Below are 17,061 nucleotides of genomic sequence, written 5' to 3' on the forward strand. Positions count from 1 at the left end.
GAACCCATTTATTTCTCAGCTCTTTTACTTCTCGAGCTAATATCTGAACCGGCTCTTCTTCATAAGTCAAATTAGACCGAATTTCAATATTTTCAGTAGGAATAACATGGGAAGGATCTGATCTATATCTCCGAAGCATCGAAACATGAAAAACATCATGAATTTTCTGTAATTCTGGAGGTAAAGCTAGTCGATAGGCAACAGGCCCAATTCTTTCCACAATCTCATACGGCCCAATAAAACGTGGACTTAATTTACCTTTCCGACCAAATCTCAATACTTTCTTCCATGGAGAAACTTTAATAAATACATTGTCTCTAACTGAATATTCAATGCCTCGACGTTTCAAATTGGCATATGACTTTTGTCTATCGAAAGCCGCCTTTAATCTGCCTTTGGTCTTTTTAATTGTTTCCTCTATTTCTTGAATCAATTCCGGCCCAATCACTTTTCTTTCATTCAATTCTGTCCAACATACCGGTGATCTACACCTTCGACCATACAGTGCTTCATACGGGGCCATTTGTATACTAGATTGAAAACTATTATTGTAGACAAATTAAGCTAATTGCAAATAACGTTCCCAACCTAATTCAAAATCAATAATACAAGCCCGAAGCATATCTTCTAATATATGAATTACCCGTTTGGACTGTCCATCGGTTTACGGATGAAAGGCTGTACTGAAACTAAGTCTAGTACCCAACAATTCATGTAACTGTATCCAAAACCTCGATGTGAATCGAGGATCTTGATCCGAAATTATTGACATCGGAATACCGTGTAATCTAACAATTTCCCGGATATACACTTCTGCAAGCTTCTGCAATGACCAATCTGTTCTGACTGCTATAAAATGAGCTGACTTTGTAAGCCGATCAACAATTACCCAAATAGCATTCTTTTTGCTTGCCGATATCGGTAACCCTGTAACAAAATCCATAGTGATACAATCCCATTTCCACTCAAGGATACTAATAGGCTGAAGTAGACCTGTCGGTACCTGATGTTCTGCTTTTACCGCTGACATGTCAAACATTTACCGACAAATTCAACTATATCTTTCTTCATTCCTGGCCACCAATATAATTCTTGTAAATCACGATACATCTTTGTTCCACTAGTGTGCAAAGCAAAAGCACTATCATGTGCTTCTCGAAGAATTAACTCTTTTAGTTCAGAAGTAGTTGGAACACAAATTATATTTTGAAACCTCAAACAATCATGCTCGTCAATACTAAAACTCTCGGTTGTACCATTCTAAACCATTTCTCTTTTATTTAATAATCTATCATCTTTCATCTGAGCTACTCTAATCTGATCAAACATCATCGGCTTAACCCTTAACTTAGCTAACAAGCTCCCATCATCATTAATATTGAGCCGAGCAAACATTGCCCGTAATTCAATTGCAGCTTTTCTACTCAATGCATTCGCTACCACATTTGATTTTCCCGGATGATAGTCTATAGCACAATCATAATCTTTTAGAAGCTCGATCCACCGTCTTTATCTTAAATTCAACTCCTTCTGCGACAGAAGATATTTAAGACTTTTATGATCCGTGTAAATGTAGCATTTTTCACCATATAGGTAATGCCTCCAAATCTTCAAAGCAAAAATTACTGCTGCTAGCTCCAAGTCGTGCGTCGGGTAATTACGTTCATGTGGTTTTAGCTGTCGAGATGCATAAGCTACAACCTTCCCTTCTTGCATCAATACACAGCCTAGACCGCTTAGAGAAGCATCACTATACACGACAAAATCTTTCCCCGACTCTGGTAATGTTAATACCGGTGCCTCTGTCAACATTTGCTTCAAAGTCTCAAAACTCTTCTGGCACTGATCATCCCAGATAAAAGGAAAATTCTTCTACAGTAGTTTAGTAATTGGTAGTGCTATCTTCGAGAATTCATTTACAAACCTCCTGTAATACCCAGCTAAACCGAGAAAACTGCGCACCTCCGATACATTCTTGGGCACCTTCCACTGAACAATTACTTCGATCTTCTTTGGATCAACTCTGATACATTCTTTGATTTTAGACATATCACTTTCCTTCACCTTCAGCTGATAATACCCGGATCTCAAATCAATTTTTGAAAATACTGAAGCTCCCTTAAGTTGATCAAACAAATCATCTATACGAGTCAATGAATACCGGTTCTTGATCGTCACTTTATTCAACTGTCGATAATCAATGCATAATCGCATAGAACTATCTTTCTTTTTAACAAACAACACTGGGGCTCCCCAGGGTGAAATGCTTGGTCTAATAAATCCACGATCTAGTAAATCTTGTAACTGCACCTTCAACTCTTTCAACTCAGTGGGCGACATTTGGTACAGAGGTATAGAAATTAGTGTTGTACCTAGATACACCTCAATAGAAAATTCAACCTCTCTGTCAGGTGGTAAGCCCGGTAATTCTTCTAGGAATACATCTGGAAACTCGCATACAGTTCTAATCTGACTGCACTGACTCCCAACTGAATCAGAATTAATAACGTATGCCAAGTATGCTGGACAACCCTACTGTAGTAATTTATTAGCCTTCATCGCTAAAATAATGCGTGTGGAACCACTGGTACGGATGCCATTCACTTCAATTCTATCCCCATTTTCTGTCTGAATACTAAACCTCTTTTTATAGCAATCCAAAACTACCCCATGTTCATATAGCCAGTCCATACACAAAATGATATCAAAATCACCAAAAGGCATGATCAACAAGTCCACAATAAACATTTTATCATGTATTATTAACGAGCACCTCCGACATACTCTATCTACTGACACCGTTTGTCCCAAAGGGCTAGACACTTCTATAAAAACTCTAGACATTTCAGATTCTAATTTCCCCGATTCAACTAGTTTTGAATTTATATATGAGTGTGACGAACCCGGATCAATTAAAGCATAAATAGGCTCAGAATACAATAGAAATATACCTGTGACAACATCATGTGCATCGCCCTCCTCATGGGTCCGGACTACGTACGCTCTGGCCGGCGCTCTGGCCTCTGACTGTTGTGTAACTATATCGTTGTTTCTTCTGACACCTCTACCTCTAGACACAGAACCCGAACCACCCTTACTAGATCCTCTGCCACGAACAGTAGGTACTGATCTTTGAGATGCTGCAGGTGTGGTACTTTCACCTTTCGGACAATCTCGGATGAAATGATTTGTGGACCCACATCGAAAACATCGTCGAGTTATCCTCCAACATTCACCTAAATGTTTCTTTCCGCAGTGCTCACAGTCTGGAATTTCTATACTTCGGGATGGACCTCTCACACTACCAGTAGATATTGTCATCTGTTTACCCCTGTTTCTTCCACCTCTGTCCGATCTAAAACTAAATCTCCAATCACTCTGAGATTCTTTTGGTCTTTTCGGCTGAGGATTCGAACTGCTAGTTCTCATACGCTTCCCAGCTGGTCGATCACTTTCAGTCTTTTTATTGAAACCGAACACTTGTTCTACCATTTTAACTCGCTCAATCAAGTCTACCATTTCATTAATACGTTGAGATACCAACTGCAATTTGATCTCATCTTGCAACCCCGTAAAAATCTCTTACAACTGTCAGCTTCAGTTGGAATAAACTCTGAGGCATATCTGCTGAGTCTCGAGAATTCTCTCTCATAATCTATTACTGACATGTCACCCTATTGTAACGTCAAAAACTCTTGTTTCTTGTCTTCGATATACATTTATCCGATATATTTCTTTTGAAACTCTTTCTGAAATAGATCCCAAGTTATCTGATTCTCTGGTAAATGTCGAACCACTGATTCCCACCATAAGTAAGCTTCTTCTTGTAGCAACGATAGAACACAAATCAAACACTCTCGGGGGGTACAATTTAATTGTTGTAAAATTCTTTTAGTCGACTTCATCCAATTTTCAGCTACAAACAGACCGACTCCTTTCAAACCCATAAATTCAGTGGCACCATACTTTCTCAATTCCTTTATCGGGGCCTGTCTTTGAGTTGGAACTGAAGTCATAGCAGGAATAATTTCTGCTATTCTTTGTAGTGTATCGGTAATTTTTCTCCATATATCAGAATTATCTCTATCATTTCTTCTTTCTGCTCTAAGAGATTGGTTTCTTACAGGATTTATGCTAGGTGTTACCGACTCGATTTCATCTAATCTATACGACTCTTCATCACCAGTATACATTTCCTGATCGGTATATTCTATTCTTTCATCTGACATCTTTAATCTATAAAATAAAAACAAACAAATAGGTCAGCATCCAAAAATCCCGACTCAATTTTGACTCAAAAGTGGCATGTACTATTAGACTCACTTCTGAGCTCGATTTAGTCCGAGAATCGGCTAAACCTGATAGCTCTGATACCAACAATTGTAACACCCCCTTAACCCTAAACTGTCACCGAAATAGGGTTACGACACATTACCAGACATATCAGACAACTTACAAAATAATTCACAAATAAATAATAATATTCATAATATAATATAATAGTTAAGTCCTAATAATAGACGCTCGAAGCCAAAACGTAAATATAAAAGTGAAATGAAACTTGTTCAAATTCTCCGGAAATTTTTCGTAATTTAATTTATTTTTTTAAATTTCGACAGCATTTCTGCTTATTTTTACATAAAAACCCTGCAAACTTTAAACCCAAAAACAAACCGATATCAATACTCCAACCAATGATTAAGTATACTCAATTACATCCAATTTATATTAAAATAATAATTTAATACCTTAGTTTAAACAATATAACATGTTAGTATATATGTATAATTAATAATATTTATTTCATTTCAATTATTTAATACCAAACCTACCATTTCACAACTTTATATCATATTCGTAATCCAAAATATTATAATCATTTATATACAACAAAAATCATTTAACTTAATGTATACACATAATTTATATGCAACTACCTAGTACATGCCACTTAACAAAAGGAAGAAATGCATCACCAAAATCTTTTTGTTGGAGTCGGGTTTGTTTTGGATGCTAGACCGGATCCGAAACTCTAATGACCTGCGCACGGAAACAACCGTACGCTGAGCATTTCATACTCAGTGGTATTACTATAAATCAAGACTATTTAACATTAATAAATTACAAACATCAACCATAAATTTATTATTTTTTTTAAACTAATTATATATATAATTATATTACTTCATAAATCTTAAATTCATAATTCATTTTTTTTCTCATACCAACTCAATTCATAATTTAGTTCATACATTCTTTCTCATACTTTTCAATAGTGCCAAAACAAATAATCTCATTTTCAAAATTTCATTTCAATTATTTACCCTATTAACAAGGCTCGGACTTTGACAGATACGCGGATTCCACCCAAACACACCCGGAATATTATAAATCCTCCATAACACACCAGTAAGGCATTAATTGCCTCTTCGGATAAACCGAAGTATATAATAACAGAAACATCTTCTTGGCCGAACTACAATCTCCTCATCACATCACAAATCCAATGGCATGCCATTTGTATCAAATCTAGTCCGACAAGTTAATAGGGTATTATTTTACTTTTCTAATTTCAATTTCATTTACACAAAAATTTTCAATACTCAATCAATTCAAATATCTATTATCTTAATTCATATACAAACTAATTTTCACACATACTTATATTTAAATTTAAATAGAATACTTACCTTATCTTAATTATTCCATATCAATAAATTCAATATACATTTAATAAATAGTTTGAGTTATAGTAATACAAACCCGGAATACGAGTTTACTCCTCAACGATCTTTTCTTTTCCTTTGGATGCCGATGCCTCGTTTTTCTTGTTAGCAATCAAAGCTTTAAACCTTAGTTTTTTCTTTTTCTTTTCTTTCCCCTTTTCTTCCTGCTCTGTTTTGAACGTCTCTGTTCTTTCTTTCCTATGTTTCTTTTTATTTCATTCTTTTATTCTTTTATTTACTTAATTAACATTTATTATAATATATTTATTTTAAATATCTATTAAGCATTTAATTATATACACACAAGTGTACACCATCAATACCATACATTTGTCACTATTTTTTTTTCACACAAGTATTTAATAATTTAATTATTTAATTAACAAATATCTTTTACTTTAATATTAAGTAACTTAATTATTTTATTACAAGTGTACATGTATCTATTTATTACAAATGTACCAATATTTTTATTACAATTGTCATTATTCAATTTGTTTGTCAAACAAAAATCTCATAAATTAATTATTTAATTAATAAATATCTTTAACTTAATATTATAATAATAATAATTTAATATAAAACCATACTAATAATTAATAATAATAATAAAATCTTAGATTTTTTTAATGCATATGGCGCCTGATCTTTTGTAAATGGTTTAATTGCCATTTTAATCCTTTTTATTTTCTATTACTTTAGAATTAAACTTTTACCCCTTATTCAATTTAGTTCTTTTTACTAATTTCTCTAAATTAAGCTAAATTCACTTAATTAAAACCTAATTAGACACGCTACTAAACTCATAAATATTTCTAATAAGTATTTTCGAACTTATTTCACTAAGGCGGAACCCCTATAACTCATTTTTCCGGTGCCCGTGAATTTTGGGTCATTACAAGCTTACTAAGCACAAAGTGCTTACCCTGTTTCCTTTTCCCCTATTTTGTAGTGTTAAGAGCTCGGGGGTCAGATTTGGTCGGAGACACATCACACTATTAACCTCAAGATTTCGGTATATAAAGAAACTTTATTTTGGAAATCATTGGTATGTATAAGCTAATAAAGTAAATGTTAATGTGAAATGATTGTAAGGTTAGCCATTGGTATGGCTAACAAATCTTGGTTTTGGTATGCGATGAGGTGATCTTATAAATATGCATGGATCTATGTTGAAAATATGTTGAATTGGATTGATTGATGTGGATTGGTCTCGGTTTAAAATTGCAAGGAAGGTTAGATATCTATAAAGGGGTTATATTGAGTTAAAAAATTTAATTTGTAAACTCCGGTAATGCCTCGTACCCTATTCCGGCAACGAATACGGGTAGGGGGTGTTACACAAACCAGCATCCAAGCTGAACCAGAGAAGTAACAGCATTTTGTTTATTTTGTTCATTTGTAACTTGATTTAGTTCCAATGTAATTTATACTAAAAGTTAGTAGGAGTAGTTGTTGATTTATGTTTGACGTTATAGCTGGTATGTCAGCTACATTTTGTGTGTAATTCTAGCTAAGCTTTAGTCATGTATTAGTGGGAGCAGTTATATATTAGGTAACTATCATATTTTATTGTAACATAAATGTTTCTCAAGTCAATGAAAAAGATCTAATTTTTGGAGATCAAATTCAATTTTCTTCTTGTTCAAACTTCTTTGCATTCGTTTTTCCTTTTCTCCTTAGTTTTTTTGCTAAAAAAACCAACACATGTAATCCAGACTATTTATGTATATAGCATATTGTTTATTCAAGTAATGAAGTTAATCTTTACATCATCCAGGTTACTTGCTTCTGTTTTCTTCTTCTGTTGTCAAAACCCTAACAGATGTGATTTACAGCTCTTCCCTTTAACATTGATGACCAGCTCAAGGCTCGACTTTGCACATTCTACATGGTGGCCATAGGTTGTTTCAGTTACTAGCCAATGGCTGGTTTTAGTAAATATTTTATACAGATTCATCCAAACACTAGAAAAGTAAATTATTTTCAGAAAAGTAAATCATTTTCCAGAAATAATTTTTCGGAAAACATTTTACTGGCAAACAAACGGAGTCTATATGAAATTATTAATGTATTTTGAGTGATTAATGACCAATTCCCTGCAATTTGCTTTCTTCCTCCAAAGATTTCCAAAACTTAATGGTTCTCTGTCTCCGTGTATCATCATCATCTCTACCAAGCTGCAGTGACAAGCGTGTTTTATTGATGAAACTAAATGCTCATTGAATAGAATGAATAACAGAGCTCAGTTGCACGCCAGATGGATCGTCTTCATCCAGTTAAAAATGGGTCCATTTATCCAGTTATTAAAGAGGCAAAAGTGGCTCCATATCCCTAATGTGTGGGTTAACTTTTTAAGTTTTAAGAAAGGAAAGCCACAGGTTATGCTTACATTTCAATCCCATCTTTTCTAATCGAATAATACCATAAAGCCATATGAGCTGCTAGATAACGAGCTTAACCACAGCAATTCTCTCTTTTCAACTATTGTTCATTTCAAAACGAAAATGAAATCATGATTAGACCGTCACTAAACCTAATTTATTAACATCTTTTTCTTTTCTTTTCTTTTCTTTTTTCTTGAAATTTTTTAAATGTTTTAATTTTGATCATCAAAAACTAAAAACTTTCATTTTAGTCATCGTTGTTAGAGTAATCTTTCACTTTAATCACTCACTCTTCCATCAAGTCATTAACGATGTTTAATGTAGCATGCCACCTTATTTTCACATATATTTTTTTCCACATCAATGGTCCGGATAATTTGCAACCCTTTATTCATATAAAAAAACACATATGGAAATGAGGTAGGGTGCTACATCAGATGCTATTAACGTCTTGATTGTTGGGTGACTAAAGTAAAATATAAGGGTTACAGCAATAACTAAAATGAAAGTTTATTTTTATTTTTATTTAGATAATATACCTATAATAAATAAATATAGGTATAACATATTTAAATTGTTGATGATTTGTTTAGGTCGAAAGTTATTGTAAAAAAAAAGTGATTGTTTAATAACTTGAGTAATCAAAAAATTCAAAAACGATATTGTTGACTAAGAGCTAGTTTGGCAATGCTTTTGAAAAATGCTGTGGAAAAGTGCTTTTGAGAAGTGCTTTTGAAAAATTTAATTTAAAATTTGAGTGTTTAGCATTGCTGTCAAAAAGTGCTTTTGAGAAATAAAATGTCCATTTTAGACATGTTATTATCAAGTAACAAATATACATTTAAATAATATTTAAATTAGTTAATATTATTATATTTTAGTAAGAATATAAAAAAATTATTATATCTTCTTGTTAATATTTTAATATATAAAATATAAATTATTATTTGAAAGGGTATTTTGTTCTTTGAAGGGGAGGACTTGGGGATTACTTTGGGGATTACTTTGGGGATTCCTACTTCAATTTAGAATTAAATTATTCTCTCTTTTCCTATTTCCACTGGAATTAAATTATTTTATTTTCTCTTTCAATTACGTGGAAATTTTGTCCATTTCATTTCAATTTCTTTATTTTTTTCTAAATTCGTCCAATTACTTTTAGCTCTTCCGTTTTTTTATTATTTTGCAATTAAGTTTTCATTATTTCTTAATTTTGGCCCTAAAATTTGTTTTGACCGCATTTTGGTCTTCGTTGAAGCTGTGCGTTTTGGAGGGTGGGGATTATTTCCCTTTTGGTCCCACCTTGTTATTCGCACATTCAAATTAGTCCATTTCCTTTTCTTTACTTTTGATTTGCCCCAAAATTTTACTTTAAGGTTCGATTTAATCCTTTTTTATTTTCGCTATTTTATTATCAAATTAACTAATTTAATATATTATTGCTATTATTATTATGTTTCTATTTATATTTATTTTATTATTCTAATACTATTATTATTTATCTAATTTTTATTTATCTATTTATATTTCTACTATTATTATATATCTATTTATTATATTTTTATTTCTATTTATATACTAATATTATTTTCATTATTATTTTTCTTATATATGTTTTTCTACTTTTGTTATTAACATTCTATTTATTTACTTATTTATTTTACATTTTTTGTTATTATCTATTTTAACTTTTTATATAACGCTCATTTCAAATTTTTATACATTATTTACTTTAATATTTTCATATATTATGTATTTCAAACTCTTTTTACACATTATATATTTTGAATTGTCTATATATTATTTTTAAAGAGTTTTATATATTATTTTATCTTGAATAGATACTATTTTTTTAATTATCTTATATACTTTAGATCGCTTTTATAACATCCATTTTAAATTCTTTTTATGTATCATTTGCTTAGAATTATTTTGTATTTTATTTTAGATTTTTCTTACTTTGTATTTATTTGTTATTTGTGATTCATTATTATAACATTTTGTTTATGAATTGTTGTACATTATTATTCCATCGCATTTTATTGCTTAAAAGGTCGTGTTTTAATATCGTTTAAGTTTTAAAATCATTTTATTCAAAAGTTTTCAAAAAAAGGCAATACTCGGTATTTGGCATATTCAAGAAGATTGTGCCCTAATTTACTGGATTCCAATTTTTCTCGTTGAATCTAAGTAACCGAGTACCCATTTTTCAATCAAAACGCATAAGTTTCAAATAAAAGCTTATTCTCAGGAATTCGAGGTGTTGTGTCCTAACTCACTGGATATGGCATTTTGTATCTCGAGATAAGGATTTCTAAAAAAATTAAAGGCAATGTTCTATGTTTGGAAATCCAAGAAATCGTGCTCTAACGTGTTGGGTTTCGGTTTTTTGTTGGACCAAATAATCGAATATCCTTTTGTAATTTTCAAATGTATGAGCTTTTGGAAATCAAGAATTGATCGTGGTTTCCAAGGTTTAAAGAATCATGTCCTAACGTGTTGGATGTGATATTATATTCCTTCGAAGCAAGAGAATTTTAATGTTCAATTTGAGTTATTCAAATGTTTTAAAAGAAATTATATTTCAAAATATTTTTTTAAATTTTAGACAATAGGACATTAATTAATCAATTGGTACCAATTTTGGGCGTTACGAGGGTGCTAACATTTCCTCGTGCGTAACCGACTCCTGAACCATTTTTTCTCGAATTTCGTAGACCCAAAATTATTATTTTAATAAATCAAAATGTTTTATTAAAATGATCAATCTTAAAGTGATTCAATCACACCTAAAAAAAAATCGGTGGCGACTCCATTTTTGTTTTAAGACAACTCCCGTTTTTCAAATAAAAAATGGTATTGACAATAACTATTAAATATTTGTAATTAGTATTTTTAAAAATATTTTTTTTATTTTTAATTAATAATTTTAACACATTTATAATTAAGTACCAAGAAATAAATACTATGTTATTGGAGAGATAAAAAAATAATTAAACATTAAAAGTATTTTTAGAAGAGATAAAATTAAAAATTTTAACTTCAATACTTTTAAAGCAAAAAATACTTTTAAAAAATAATACAGAACTGGCCTAAGAGACAAGAGCACTTTCCCCTTCAATGGGAAAGGAAAATGTCATATAACTAAAAGAAAAGAAAGAAAAAACACACACAAAGAACTTGTGTGCCGCTCTTAAGTCTTCGTGCCAAGCAAAACGTAAGATGAAAGCCACAAATCCTACACTCTCTAAACAATCGACGTGTCCCTTTGTCAACCATGAGATCTCAAGGGTGGTGACGAGTTACCACGTGGGATTCCAAATAAATATCTTGCCTCCAACATACCACACCGGCCCGACACGTATCCCTACCCTCGGGTTGTGGCCCCCACCACACAGCGTGGATGATCACTAGATTCACCACTCAATCGGCAGGACAAAGTTTGGTTTAAGAACTGTGGCCCGTGTTGCGCCACATCAGCTTCACCAACCAGAAGCCAATGGCGGGCCACCTTTTGATCCAACTCCCCGTTTTCTTCTTAAGGAATAAACTACAAAGTCTTACACTCCTTTTTTGTTATTCAAGAAGACGAAGATATTTTTTGTGGTTTTCGCGGTCCTAAACAAAAGTTGGATATTAAATAAATAAATAAACATACAGGCGGTTTTCGATTCTCTCAACGTTTTTTCAGATATTTCTAGAGTTTTTTTTTATTAGTAAGGACGAGGTTAATTGGATAATTGCACTGTATCTGCAAACAGAACGGCGTTCTTTCATCATTTCCGCTTCAGCTTACTCTCTTCTTTTCTTCACTTTCTTTTTTGAATGAGAAATTAGGGTTTTCTGTTTTGGTTTGATTGAATAGCGTACTTGAAAATGGTTGAAGTTGGAATGGAAGTAGACGTGGAGGTAGGGACCGCGGAGGAGACGAAGAAGGAGGAGGAGGAGGAGGAGGAGGAAAACGATGAATCCTCAGAGGTTGTTCGATGGGAAAAATTCTTGCCTCAAATGGTTCTCAGAGTGCTTTTAGTCGAAGCCGATGATTCCACTCGTCAGATTATTGCCGCTCTTCTTCGTAAATGCAGTTACAGAGGTTTCTTCTTCACCTTTCCTTTCTTCATTTTCTTAAATCAGTATTGTTCTCTTTCTGTAGATCTATTGATTAACTGTATTACTAGTTTGATTCCCCCCTTCTTTTTATGCCTAATTTTCCATTTTTCTCCCCAGTAGTTGCGGCTGTTCCCGATGGTTTAATGGCGTGGGAGACTTTAAAGGATCGACCTCATAACATTGATCTTATATTGACTGAAGTAGAGTTGCCTTCAGTATCTGGATTCGCGCTTCTTACTTTGGTCATGGAACATGATATTTGCAAAAATATTCCTGTTATAAGTATGTTTTTTAACTAAAAGTTTCCTTCATGCTTTACCATCTTCAAATTTATTTTTTGTCGTCATTGATTAGAAATGAAGCTAATAAGTTAGTAGCTTTTTCTTTTTTATAATCAAACCAGTGATGTCATCGGAAGATTCATTTAGCATGGTTCTGAAGTGCATGTTGAAAGGTGCAGCTGACTTTCTTATCAAGCCTGTTCGGAGGAATGAGTTGAGGAATCTTTGGCAGCATGTTTGGAGACGACATATGGTATGCACTATGCTCGCATTTTGCTCCATCTTTTCTCGGTTGAATTCAAGCACTAAACTTAATTGATTTTTTTTTTCATTTTTTTGTATTTGCCTTACATTTTATCAGCTAGCTGGTGGATGTGCTAATCATAGTCTACCTGCAAAAGAGCATAACGTTGAAGACACGGCGGAAAATAATGCTGCTGAAAACAACCAATCCAGTGATTATGGATCGTCTACACAGAAAATCAAAGACGAAAGTGATACCCAAGTGGGTATTTTCTTATCTTATTAGGTGTCTACTTGAGAAGTCTCGATTCTGTATCTGTGAGTAGGGTGGCTCCATGTAGTTTCGCATAGAGACCGCATGGTTTGCCACCTCTTGTGCAGAGCACTTGTACAACGCCTTACTTGGAAGCTGAGAGTTCATACATGCAAAATATGCAGGGTCTTTCGCAATGGAAGTGTATGAGTTCAAATGTTAGCGATACAGGCAGAGAGCAGCAGGGAAATTCTGTCAAACCGGGTCAGGAGTCGCTTCAAAATGAGGGTCAAGCTGAAGGCATTTTACCTTATCTTTTTACACCGTTTTTATACTTTTTAAGTTTTCCTTTTCTAATTCCAGCTAAAAGAAAGAAAATCTGTTTCTCTTCATGACCAGGGATATCTGACAAGCTATTTGTATCTGAAAATTCAGAGAGATTTGTGGAGGTTGCTCATTGCAGTGGCACTTGTGAATCAATTGCATTAAAACTCGAAGAGAACTCTGCGTTTGTTGACGAGATGGCACATAATGTTGTTGGACTACAAAGTGATAAAAGAATTGCATATGTTATGATTGGAGTTGGCTGCAATGACGAATTAAGGGAATCATCCACTGGAGCTATTGATTTAATTGATTCATTTGATAAACAACCTATGGACACCTTTGCAATTTCTAGCTTAAGTGATGGTGCAAACAAGTTAGAATTTTCTCCACAGTTGGAGCTTTCTTTAAGAAGACCTTGTTCAAGGAGCGCAAAGAGTCAAGGTACCAATGAAAAGCATATACTAAACCATTCTGATGCATCGCCTTTTTCATGGTAAACTTTTTGTTTCCCTTATTTTATTTACTGTATGGTTGAGCTTGAGATGTAAAGATGTTTTGGCTAAATTAAGATTCTATTCTGTTGCTTACTTGCTCTTTGTTGGATTAGAGAAAAGAGTTGCTTGATCTTACACAATAGTAATGTCTTGTTTTTTCTCCATATTTTACTATTTTTAACGAAGGATTTCTTTGGCTGGTCTTGAAAATTTTGTTTCTAGACCAACTATTAATTAGAATCATTTTCTGGAGAATTAGAGATTAGGTAAACCTGAATCCTTGTACAATGCTATTGAGGGCAGTAGAAGCAATGTTAGAGGTCATTACGGTGCCAAAGGTTAGTGGATACTCTCCTGAAATTTCCTATAAAGGGGTCCATAATTAAAAAAAAAAAGGTATTAAGTATCCAGCATAATATTGTTTAGATAGCATCAATTACCAAGTTGCACTTTAAAGTTGGTGATATGCGCAATTACTATATCATATTTCAACGTAAATCTGTTGCCTTTTATAAAGATATCCTGAACCTCCTATGATAGACCTGAGAAATGAGCCAAGGTGAGGTCTATATATTTCAGGGGGTTGGCTCAACCTTCATGATCTGGAGTGAGAATTTCTTTAATTTTTCTGCGCCAAGTATCTGGCTGAGTAGATCGAATAAAATAATTGGCTTCCAGAATTTCACGTGAAGGAGCAACTGAATTCATGATAAAGTAAACTTTTGGATCTAATGTATGCTATCTGTTATCTCTGTACACAGTTCGCTGGCATTAATAGAAAATATAGTTGTGTGCTTAATCTCTATTTTTTGAAATTCAGGTATAACAATAGGAAGTCATTACAGCCTATTTTCCTTACACTAGATGGCAACCACGAAGAGGGTAACAGCAACCCCAGACAAGACCTGGAAAGTAACAACGGTACTTCTTAACCTCATGTTATTATAGTTGGGAGAATCCTTCTTGATCCAATCAAGGGTCAATCAGAAATAACAAATTCAAATGCCCCACTTGGGCTGTTTTGAGTTACAGGGATGAGGATGGATGACGTGCATGCTGGATGTAATGATGTTTCCCCACACTTTTATCATGCAAAATCAAGTTTACCCCCCGCATGTAGTCCAAAACAAGTTGGAAAGCAAGAATATTCTCCCCTTCCTGTGAGCACCTCAGTGCATTCAGACCCTGATGTTGATGACTCAGAACAGCGTTACCGCTGGTGTGATGAAGCTACCAATTCTTCTAATGATCAAACTCTTCAAGGGCAGAACAAACAGGAGCCTATTGAGGAATTAAGGTGCAGTTCTCTTATAGATGATCAGAGTGCTTGCAGTCATTTATGTAATGATGTTGAAAATCATGAAAAGAGCTGCACACATGGAGCTGTTCCAAGTTGGAGCAATGCAAGCTCTGTTGTTACTCTTGCTGCAGCAATTGATAAGGGCACAACCATGGAGACATTCAATAATAGCAATTGTTTTATTCATGATGGATTAAAAGGGATGGATACGCACCGCTCCAGCCAAAGAGAAGCTGCTTTGATGAAGTTCCGACTTAAGCGGAAAGATCGATGCTTTGAGAAAAAGGTATATTACTATTATTATTATTATTCATTTTCGTTGAAGGTAAGTACAAGGATGATACCGATGGTATGCTAGTGTACTTCCTTTTCACCTAAATATGAGGTCAGTGTTACTTCACAACATCCACTCTATGTCTCATTAGTGCCATCTAAGTCATTTTTGTGTCATACAAGCATTGTGATTCCAATAATAGTAGATACCGTGTTCTAGCTGCTGCTGCTGCTGCTGCTATTATGATTATTACTATTAAAAAGCTAATATTTAATTTGCATCAAATACAAGCAATCTGGATTCTGAGGCTTACCTTGTAAAGCTCCGAGAATGTGATAACATACTATTTCACTCTTTGGTGATGGAAGAAAAAAAAAGGGTAGCTAAACATTTCTTAAAGGCCTGTTGAATTGCTTAATAAGTAGCTTCTTTGCACAGGTTCGATATCAGAACCGGAAGCGACTGGCAGAGCAGCGTCCCCGAGTGAAAGGGCAGTTTATCCGTCAAATGCAACATGGCACCCCTCTAGATAATGGTGATAGCCATAAAATATGACGATACAATCTTGTGTTCCCCGTTGGAAAGGAACTTATTTCTTGTTGAAATCTTGAATCATATTTTCTGCTGTAAGCATCTTCTCGGAAGAAAAAAAGGATCATGTGATAGCGGAAATATCTTGCAATTCCTCGAGTATTTTGCTATGGATGATGAATGTAGTTATTTTGCATCCAACTCAAATAGGCAACACTTTTAGTAAGTAGTGATTAGTGAGGTAGCGCCGCTTTTTCCGGGTATTAATATAATATGTGTGAGTGAATGCACATCGGACAACCTATTGTAGTTAGGCAGGTTAGTTGTATATAGACTGTAATTTTCTTTAATATATGGGTTAAACACGTCTTTGAATATTTTTCCTACAACTTGCTATTTTTTGTATATTAGATTGTTTAGGTACGTAGCATTATTCTCTGAGATTTCATTCAATGTAAAACAGTGGGTGGCGGCAAAAGGGAGAAACAAAGTAATCTGAATTGAATCGCAGAAAGTGGGGGGTGAACTCTGGTGCAAAATGCTGGACTTTTAACGTGGAAGAAAAAAGAAAAGCATGGGACATATGCATATGTGACTCGATTCTATGGCATCGTGTGGGGACTTGGATCCCAAGCAAGCATGAAGAAGGGGCAAAAAACAACCACCTATACGTGTGAGACAGATGCATTTGGGGTTTAAGAAACTTGCCCATTTTTGTTGGTGTTCCACCAATGCCTTTCTGCTTATTATGCATATAGAGACAAACCATTACTAAGTAAGAGTCTATCCTTATCAATTTTACTATTTATAAACATTTTCTTTGCAAAATATTAAAAATATTTTGAATAACCTACTTTATAATGGTTATGTTTAATTAAATGGGTTTAGAAAATGTTAAAAGGAAAAAAACAACTGGTGAAAGGAACTATGAGTAGGTTTTGAATACTTAAGTTAATTATTACTTATTAGAGGTAAAATAAATGATTGATTAATCACCACTTCAAATTAAAATTAATGATAAATATTTTGTTGAATGAAATTTTATATTAAGATGTTATTAAATACTTTTAATGAGAAAATTTAAATTTAAATTTTAAAAATAATGTCATAAGAATAGACAATCATAAATTTCAAT

The 17,061-nt window shown here is 33.4% G+C and overlaps 1 protein-coding gene across 4 annotated transcripts; it reads left to right on the forward strand.

The window, feature by feature from the left end:
* The first annotated feature begins 11,570 nt into the window (after positions 1-11,570).
* On the forward strand, positions 11,571-16,303 carry LOC107924438 (two-component response regulator-like APRR3). 4 transcript variants are annotated; one of them, XM_016854889.2, is made up of 9 exons: positions 11,571-12,206; positions 12,344-12,505; positions 12,627-12,757; positions 12,866-13,009; positions 13,186-13,300; positions 13,400-13,820; positions 14,642-14,742; positions 14,854-15,407; positions 15,834-16,303. In XM_016854889.2, the coding sequence occupies exons 1-9, from the start codon at positions 11,990-11,992 to the stop codon at positions 15,948-15,950; spliced, it is 1,962 nt and encodes a 653-aa protein (XP_016710378.1). In that variant the 5' UTR covers positions 11,571-11,989; the 3' UTR covers positions 15,951-16,303. The 4 variants fall into 4 exon arrangements, with proteins under 4 accessions (XP_016710378.1, XP_016710377.1, XP_016710380.1 ...); XM_016854888.2 differs by having other exon boundaries at positions 11,694-12,206; positions 12,341-12,505; XM_016854891.2 differs by having other exon boundaries at positions 11,694-12,206; positions 12,341-12,505; positions 13,436-13,820.
* Positions 16,304-17,061: the final 758 nt, after the last annotated feature.

Source organism: Gossypium hirsutum, chromosome A11 (assembly GCF_007990345.1).
Source record: "Gossypium hirsutum isolate 1008001.06 chromosome A11, Gossypium_hirsutum_v2.1, whole genome shotgun sequence".
In the NCBI taxonomy this organism is placed as follows: Eukaryota; Viridiplantae; Streptophyta; class Magnoliopsida; order Malvales; family Malvaceae; genus Gossypium; species Gossypium hirsutum.